Source organism: Lepidochelys kempii, chromosome 13 (genome assembly GCF_965140265.1).
Source record: "Lepidochelys kempii isolate rLepKem1 chromosome 13, rLepKem1.hap2, whole genome shotgun sequence".
Classification (NCBI taxonomy): Eukaryota; Metazoa; Chordata; order Testudines; family Cheloniidae; genus Lepidochelys; species Lepidochelys kempii.
The window spans coordinates 560,347-569,339 of record NC_133268.1 but is presented as its reverse complement, the minus strand read 5'-3'; the positions used below and the strand labels follow the sequence as shown (position 1 = coordinate 569,339).

The window sequence follows — 8,993 nt, the reverse complement described above, 5'->3', positions numbered from 1 at the left end:
CGTGTGGGCAGCTCCCTTCCCTGTACCACAAAGCACCCTGGGCACATTGCTCCACCTGACCGTGCACCCCACCCCTCTCCCATCGGGCACCATCTCCTGGGTCTGCTTCTCTGCTTGTTTACTCCACTGAGCAGAATTACCCCTGCGAGCTGGGCCAAGGAACAGACACCTGGCCCCAGTCCAGCCCCGAATTCGTACAGGGCTTGGGGGAGGAGCTGTTGCCCCAAACCCATGTGGGAGAACCAGGTTCGGGCAGCAAAAGTTTGCGACTTTCCCAGGCCGTGAGCAACCCAGTGCTGAAGCCTGGGGAGGAGGCCCCTCTGCTGGGGCCTGTGTGCTGCTTTCCGGAGTGCCAGCTGGGCACGTCCCAGGCACGGCATTGGCACGGAGGGGCCTGTCCAACCCCTCCCCCGCTGCTCTTGCCTCACAGGATGTCCTGCTTCCTGCGGGGGCCCTGTGTTTTGGTAAACAAGGTGTTGAAATAGTTAAAGGGCTGAGCAAAGCCCCAAGGGCCTGAGTGTGCCGTTAGTCACCTCAGCTGGGAGAGGGGCTGAGTGACTCACTCCCCCTGCACAGCATAAATAGGAGCTGGCAGCTCTGCACTGCACAGAGCAGCAGGGCAGCCCGGCACTCAGAGCCAGCCAGCCAGCCAGCAAGGGAACTTCAGCCCACTGCCTCACCATGGGGCTCACTCTCCTGGCCCCGCTAGCCATGGGGCTCCTGGCCCTGAGCTGCTGGGCTGCACCACTCCACTCCAAGCCCCAGGCTGTGATCTCTTTCCCCGGGGAGCTGGTCAGTAATGTGACGGATCTACAGCTTGCAGAAGTGAGTACTTGGCTTGCCTGTAAGGGCTGGGACCCCCAGTAGGGCATCCCTGGGGTGCCCGTGCAGCCGGTCGGCTGTTAGGACAGTGGGCTCGTGGGTCCCCTGCCAAGTTGAGCCCAGTGACCGCTCGAGGGCCTTGTCTGTTTCCCCTGATCCATGGCAAAGGAGGGATGGAAGAGCGCAGGTTGGAGGGCGCACCATGAGCCTGCTCTCATGAGGGGCAGGGAGTGTCCTGGATGCAGGGCTGGGGAAAGCTGGGAGTCTCCTTGGGAATGGGAGTGGGATGGGTCACTTTCCCTCTGGGTCACCCAGCTGGTCCTGTCCTGGCAGCTGTGATGATGTGAGGCAGCAGGGAGGGGGGAGTGTTGACCTGGGAATGTGCCCTGGGGATGGGAGACGTGAGAGCCTGTCACCTGAGCCAGGAGCGGGAGGGGGAGGTAACACCTCTGCGGAGGAATGTGAACAGAGGCTGCAGCAGGGAACCTGCTGGGGGGGTTTAGTTTCAGTTTGGGGCTGGGTGGAGGAACGCAGGGAACCCCAGGGCTGGGGTCTAAGCTCCCTGCTCCCCCAGAAGGACTTGACTGAGGGGTCCTGGTTGTACCCACAAGCTCTGTTTTGGACTGTGTTCCTGTTGTCCAATAAACCTTCTGTTTTACTGGGTGGCTGAGAGTCTCAGTGAATCCTAGGAAGAGGGGTGCAGGGCCTGGACTCCCCCACACTCCGTGACAGCAGCAGGCACTGCCCATCCTGCCCGGCGTTGCTCGCCCCTCTGACCGTCTCTCCTTTCTTAGAGCTACCTGCTGCGCTTCGGCTATGTGGAGGCAGAGGGGCAGACCCGCAGCAGGCAGGTGTCCCTGGGCAAGGCGCTCAGGAGGATGCAGAAGCAGCTGGGGCTGGAGGAGACAGGGGAGCTGGATGCCAACACGTTGGATGCCATGCGGGCACCTCGATGCGGTGTCCCCGATGTGGGCAGCTTCCTCACCTTCGAAGGAGACCTCAAGTGGGATCACAATGACCTCACTTACCGGTGAGCCCCTCCCGCCCCCCAGGCCACACCTGGACTTCAAAATACCAGTGATGCCCCACAGACAGGAGATTGCACCTGGGGGCAGGGAGGGAGAGCCTTGGCCCAAGGCCATGCAGGCCTGATTTACAGCTGCAGCCCTGCCAGGAGCCCAGCTCTGACTAATGTCCTCCAGCCGGCTTGGGCTGAGGTCCCCGGCAGTCACCCTGGCCTAGGGAGGCCCAGCCCAGAGGGGTGCTGATCATTGATGGGGGTGCTGCACCGTGAGCCTGCTCTCATGAGGGGCGGGGAGTTAGCTGGGGGTTGGTCCTGCTTTGAGCAGGGGGTTGGACTCGATGACCTCCTGAGGTCCCTTCCACCCCTGCGATTCCATGAGTCTATGCTGCGGCTCCGTGCCATGGCACAACGGGGCTCTGCTAGCCACCGTGTGGGGCTGGAGCACCTGAGGCCTTGGTTTGAGTCGTGAGAGTGCAGCACATCCCCTGGGTGTCTCGGGTGTCTCCGGTTAGTCCATGGTTAGATGTGGCTGGGGGGTTACCCTGGTGCACCTGAGCCCTGTGGTCTGACCCTGTGCTGCTCATCCCCACCCCGCTCCGCAGGGTACTAAACTACTCCCCAGACCTGGACGCCTCTGTGATAGATGATGCCTTTGCGCGAGCCTTCAAGGTGTGGAGTGACGTGACCCCGCTCACCTTCACCCGGCTGCAGAGCGGCGAGGCTGACATCATGATCCAGTTTGGCGTCCAGGGTGAGCCCCTCTGTCAGGGCAGGTGGGTGGGGTACCAGGGGTGCCGCAGCAGGGCTTGTGAGGGGGCCAAGGGCAGGCACAGGGGGAGGTTTCCTGGGTTATACTTGCTCATTTACACCTCCTGTCAGCCCCTGGTAGCATGGGTGTTTGCTGGGTGCGTGTGCCTGCCGGGGTGCGCGAGCGTGGCCTGGTACGCGTGGGGGGGTCTGTATGGGGGGCTTCGGCCATCTCCCCTCTCTGCCCTGCTCTCTCTGGGCAGAGGGGACTTTCAGGAGCCAGGCATGTGGCTGACTGTGGGGTTCTGTCTCCAGAGCACGGTGACGGGTATCCGTTTGACGGGAAGGACGGACTTCTGGCCCACGCTTTCCCCCCTGGCAAAGGGGTTCAGGGAGATGCCCACTTTGACGATGACGAGTTCTGGACGCTGGGAACAGGGATAGGTGAGGTCAGACTCCAGGGCCGCTGCCTGGCTGGGGAACCCGCCCTGCTGCTGGCACTGGCAGCAGACCCTGACCACACCCCTCCTCTCTCCCCACCAGTGGTAAAAACCAGCTACGGGAACGCCAACGGGGCCGCCTGCCACTTCCCCTTCACCTTCGAAGGACAGTCCTACTCCACCTGCACCTCGGAGGGGCGCTCCGACGGGCTGCCCTGGTGCGCCACCACCCCCAACTACGACAGGGACAAGGTCTACGGCTTCTGCCCCAGCGAGCGTGAGTATCGGGGCAGCCCTGGGGCGGGGCCCCGGGCAGGGAGGGTATCGCGGGCAGGCGGCAGGTTCCCCGGCACTGCGGGGGGGTTGCTGTGAGTCCGGAGGCCGCTGCCTGGCGGAGACGTTCCAGCACTCTCTGTTTCCCTCGGGTAGTTCTCTACACCTACGACGGCAACAGCGACGGGGCCAAGTGCGTCTTCCCCTTCGTTTTCGAGGGGAAGTCCTATGATGCCTGCACCACCGCTGGGCGCTCTGACGGCTACCGCTGGTGCGCCACCACCGGCAGCTTCGACCAGGACCAGAAATACGGGTTCTGCCCCAGCAGAGGTACTGGGCTCCTGGGGTGCAGGGTGGGACTGTTCAGGCAACAGCCGGGTCAGCTGATGGGGTGGCCCCTTACGGCACAGCACCTCCCACGGCCCTGCCGCGCTCTGCAGGAGTCTCTCCCCTTGGGCACCCCGGGGGGGCTGCAGCGGGGCGCAGTCCCCATCTGCCCCAGGGGCCCCGTCCAGCACTGGAACCTGGATGGCTCTGCTGCTTATCTGGGCCCTGCCCCACCCTCTGCTTTGGGCTGTCAGCACTCCTGCCCAGCGTGCAGCCCCAGCTGGCTCCGTGGGAACGAATCCCCGGCATCCTCTGCCCTGGCTGCTCGCAGCCCTGGCCAGTTGCAGAGAGAGCCTGAGAGGGGGCTGAATTTGGGAGCCCGCAGCGCACTCACGCCTGGCGCGTGCACCTTGGCACTTGCTGGGGTTGGCCTCTTTGCCCAGGACCATTTGGGCCTGAGGTGGGACCGGTGCCTGAGCTGGGCTGGCATCAGACTCCTCAGAAGCCCGGCCCCTGCTGCCCTCCCCATATCTGTGTCCCCTGCACTTTGGGGGCCCCCAGAGAGTCTGTGTTTGCAGTGGCAGCTGCCCCAGAGGATGTCTCCTTGTTCAGAGGGGCCCAAGCAGCCTAGGGGTGCTGCCCCCCCGCCAGGGGGCTGGAATCTTGCTCACCCGGCTGGTTTTGTGCTGCAGACACAGCTGTGATTGGCGGGAACTCGCAGGGTGACCCATGCGTGTTCCCGTTCACGTTCCTGGGCCAGGCCTACAGTGCGTGCACCAGCGAGGGGCGGCAGGACGGGAAGCTCTGGTGCTCCACCACGAGCAACTACGACACCGACTACAAGTGGGGCTTCTGTCCCGACCAAGGTACAGCCGCTCCCTGTGCCCCTGGCCACCCCCTGCCCCGCGCTGGGCCCTTCCTAGCAAGCAGCCACGGACCCTGGCCCCAGCCCACCTACTGCTGCTGCACCTCAGCCCCCTGGGGCATGTGCTTGCGGCAGGCGGCTGGTCAGGGCTCTCTGGACTGCAATGTAGGGCTGGCTGGGGGGGGGGAGCATCAGACCCCCAGGGTCGGGCGGGACTGGCTGGGGGGGGGCATCGGACCCCCAGGGTCGGGCGGGGCTGGCTGGGGGGGGGCATCGGACCCCCAGGGTCGGGCGGGGCTGGCTGGGGGGGGGCATCGGACCCCCAGGGTCGGGCGGGGCTGGCGGGGGGCGGTATCGGACCCCCAGGGCCGGGCGGGGCTGGCGGGGGGCGGTATCGGACCCCCAGGGCCGGGCGGGGCTGGCGGGGGGCGGTATCGGACCCCCAGGGCCGGGCGGGGCTGGCGGGGGGCGGTATCGGACCCCCAGGGCTGGGCGGGGCTGGCGGGGGGCGGTATCGGACCCCCAGGGGCCAGTGCGGGTGGCCGGCGGCTGCGGGGGTGGGCGTCAGACCCCCGGGGCCGGGCGGTCTGCCTGGGCCCTGACAGCTGTTCTGGGGTTTCAGGTTACAGCCTCTTCCTGGTTGCTGCCCATGAGTTCGGCCATTCTCTGGGCCTGGACCACTCGAGTGTCCGCGAGGCCTTGATGTACCCCATGTACAGCTACATCAAGGACTTCCACCTGCACCCAGACGATGTCAGCGGCATCCAATTCCTCTACGGTGAGCAGCTGCCCTGAGCCTGGGCACAGGCAGGGGTGGGGGGCAGGGCAGGGCAGGGCCACGGCGTGGATCCTGGAAAGAGAAATGGCCCCGACTTGAACATGTCACTGGCTCAGCGTTTCCATCAGTGTCCATGGAGATGCCAGTTTCTATGGCAACCCTGACTGCTGCATGCCAGCGTAGCAGGGATGCCTCCCTGTCGGGCGAGAGGGGAGTGTGGATGCATGGCGGGCTGCAGCCCATGCTCGAGAGCCGTGCCTGGGTCTCTGAAATCTCCCCCGGCGCTTCCCTGTCCAGGGTGGCGCCAACTGCAGGAATTGAGTGCCAGGGCACACAATGAGAGCCCGTCAAGCTCCCCACTGCTCCAGATAGGCTTGTTCCAAGCCCAGAGCGCTGGCAGCGTGACCCACGTGGTGGCACCAGGGGCCGGGGCCTCTGGCTCACAACCTGCGTGCACCTGTCCCAGCTGCGCCGGTCTGCCCTGCTGGGGCCCTTGTATCGCCCGCCAGCAGATGGGCCCTTCTCCTGCGGCTTTGGCCTCATGTTGCTTCCCGTCTCCCAGGCCGTGGCTCTGGTCCCAAGCCCCCAGCACCAACGACGCAGGCGCCAGACATCCCTGACCAGGCAACCACACAAGCCGAGGATACCACAACCACGGCCGAGCCTGACGACTCCCCCTTGCCAACTGAGCCCAGCCCTGTGGACCCCAGCAACGATGCCTGCAAAGTGAATTCCTTCGACGCCATCACCAAGATCAATGGGGAGCTGCATTTCTTCAAGAGCGGGTGAGTGAGCCCTGCACCCTGTGCCCAGTGGGGGTGGGGGGCACAGGGATGAGGGGAGCCCAGACCTTGGTATCTACATGGGAATTTAATCCTGGAGTCGCCCCTGCTCCCAGCGGAGCCGCTCCCAGCCCTCTGCTGATGAAGGGAGCTGGTGGGGCCCCCTCGCCCCTAGAGTGTGACCCCCAAGTCTGCTGCAGCAGGGCCAAGCTTGACAGGGGTTTCTGGGGGGCGGAGGGACCCTGGGGTTCACCCCCCATGACGCTGGGATCTTGCACCCTCAGGAATTACTGGAAAAGCTCCATGTCCCGGAAGAGGGCGATTCAGGGCCCATTCCGGATCAAGGCCACCTGGCCAGCCCTTCCGGCCCCCATCGACGCTGCCTTCCAGGACGTGCTCACCAAGAAGCTCTTCTTCTTCTCGGGTGAGGATTGGGACCTGCCCAGCTTGCCAGGATCTCCCGGCCCCATAGAGACCCACTCCCTGGTGCCCTGGGTGTCCCTCACTGGGGGCCAGGCCTGGCTTCTGCTGCACTGGTGCTGGGTTCTTGTCCCAGCTTCCCCATGTTCACGCTGCCCTGCCACAAGCCTGGGGGCCACTCGGGGCTGGCTGCTGCATGGGGTGGGCCACCCGTGCCAAAGTCCGTCCTAGCGCCTCTCTCTGGGGGCCACCAAGCAGCATGGGACGGGGCCGAGCTGGTCACTAGAGCCCTGGGCGCCCTGGAGCTGGGTGAGGGGCCCAGTGGCCAGTCTCGTAGTGACCGGCTGAGGGACTGGTCCTTCCCTAGCCAGGGCTGCAGCTCCGTGCCCTGCCACTCTGCTCCCGCGGGGGGCTTGCTGGACCGCGGTGCCCCTGTGTGGGCGGGCGCCCTGCCGTGGGCTGCGTGGGCGCACGTCCTCCTGCGGCTGGGGCTGTCGTGCTAGCACCGTGTCACTGTGGCAGGTCGGCGTTTCTGGGTGTACACGGGCAGCAGCGTGGTGGGCCCCCGCGGGATCGAGAAGCTGGGCATCGGCAAGGAGGCAGAGCGGATCTCGGGGGCCCTGCAGCGGGGACGCGGCAAGGTGCTGCTCTTCAGCGGGGAGAAGTACTGGAGGTGAGGGCGTGCCCCGGAGCGTGAGGCCGGGGTTGGCCGACCGGGACAAGGGTGGCGACCAGGGCAGGGTGGATGCTGGGCCAATGGGGACGGGGGCTGGGCACGGGTTGAAGTTGATGCTTAGCTGACGGGGACGGGGGCGGCAATCGGGTTCAGGGAATTAGCTCGTTTCCTGCCCCTGTGACAGAGGCCCACGTGGGCAGGGCCCCATGTCTGGGTCTGTGGGTGCCTGATCCAGCGCTGCTCTTCTCCCCACAGGCTGGACGTGAAAGTCCAGAAGGTGGATAAGGGCTACCCACGTCTCACTGATGACACCTTCGCCGGCGTGCCCCTCAATGCCCACAATGTCTTCCTCTACCAAGGTGAGAAGGGTTCTGGGCTCTGGGATGCGGGGCCTCTCTCTGGGCCACGATGGACCTGAGCGTGGGGCCCTGGCTCTGCGGAGCTGGGAGCGGGAGTTCTCCATGGCTCCTTGGCACTGCCCCTGTACCCGGGCAGAGTGCTCAGCCTGGCTGGGCAGCAGGGGCTGCGCATGGCTTCCCCGGAGCCTGGGAATAGGCAGGTCCCACAGCTCCTCCTTCATGCTAACCCCTTCCCTCTGGATTCCTCCCCGGCCCAGGAAAGTACCACTTCTGCCAGGACCGTTTCTACTGGCGAATGACCCCACGCTACCAGGTGGAGCAAGTGGGCTACGTGAAATATGACATCCTGAACTGCCCAGAGTAGTAGGGCCCAGGCAGCTTCACCTGCACCAGAGTCAACCAGCGCCTCTCCCCGCCAGCGGCTTGTACATTCCTGCACCAGAGCCGGCCCGGCGCAGGCCAGCGCCTCTCCCCGCCAGCGGCTTGTACATTCCTGCACCAGAGCCGGCCCGGCGCAGGCCAGCGCCTCTCCCCACCAGCGGCTTGTACATCCCTGGACCAGAACTGGCCCGGCGCAGGCCAGCGCCTCTCCCCACCAGCGGCTTGTACATTCCTGCAGACTCTTGGTTTTTGTTGTTTCGTTCCATGCGGCAGCCCCAGGCTGGCAGGGGAGGTGGAAGAGTTGGCACATGGAATCTCTGCCCAGGGCCTGCCTTCCAGCCCCAGGCGGGTCCAGGGAGGGACAGGCCCTGCTTTCCAGAGACTCTGGGCAGCAGCTCCAACGAAACAAAATCACACCCAGCTGGGATGGTCCAAATGAGATCTAGAGGCGACAGCCTCTGGGAGCTGTAATATTCTGATTCCTCAGCGTCAGCTGAATCTGGGTGGGGTGGGGTGGGGAACAGGACGTGTTAGCTAAAGGCTCTCGTCCCTGGCCCGGGTCTCTGCAGGTGGCAGCCCCCCACCTGCATGTGCTGTATGGATTGGTTTGCCTGGTGCAAACTGCTTAGAGATTTGTAAGCGACTTTGTCTTTTTCAGAAGTTGATAAGTCTGTGTCTGTCTGTCTGGGTTTGCTCAGGAGCTGGTGCCCATGCACTGGGGACCTGGCAGGTGCCATTGGCCTCAGTGGGCACAGGGAGTGCTGGGCGTGGCCCTCGCTCTCTCTCCTGCTGCCATTTTTGTACCTTGCACATTTTTAATAAAGAGAATCCTGGAGAAAAACAGTGTGTGGGTGCTGCTATGTCTGTCCATCCATCCACCCAGAGCTGGCTGGGGGCAAGCACCGGGAAAGGCTGTCTGAGTGGGGTGGGGGCTGGGAGAGTATCTCTCGTGTCCTGGGGCCGGGGCTTCCAGGCCTCTCCTTTCCGGCACTGTGGTCCCCCTTGGGGGGTGCAGGGAGTGTCGGTGGGGGCTGCACCGCAACTGAAGGTGGAGTGTTGCTGTGGGGAGGTGGATGGGGGTGGCCTAGAGATAGGGGTG

At 64.8% G+C, this 8,993-nt stretch overlaps 1 protein-coding gene across 1 annotated transcript; it reads left to right on the top strand.

Moving 5' to 3' along the window:
• The first annotated feature begins 580 nt into the window (after positions 1 to 580).
• Positions 581 to 8,735, top strand: MMP9 (matrix metallopeptidase 9). Its single transcript, XM_073308875.1, has 13 exons — positions 581 to 825; positions 1,617 to 1,852; positions 2,449 to 2,597; positions 2,909 to 3,037; positions 3,137 to 3,310; positions 3,463 to 3,636; positions 4,326 to 4,499; positions 5,121 to 5,276; positions 5,839 to 6,061; positions 6,343 to 6,482; positions 7,001 to 7,151; positions 7,410 to 7,513; positions 7,771 to 8,735. The coding sequence occupies exons 1-13, from the start codon at positions 682 to 684 to the stop codon at positions 7,875 to 7,877; spliced, it is 2,061 nt and encodes a 686-aa protein (XP_073164976.1). The 5' UTR covers positions 581 to 681; the 3' UTR covers positions 7,878 to 8,735.
• The last annotated feature ends 258 nt before the right edge of the window (positions 8,736 to 8,993 follow it).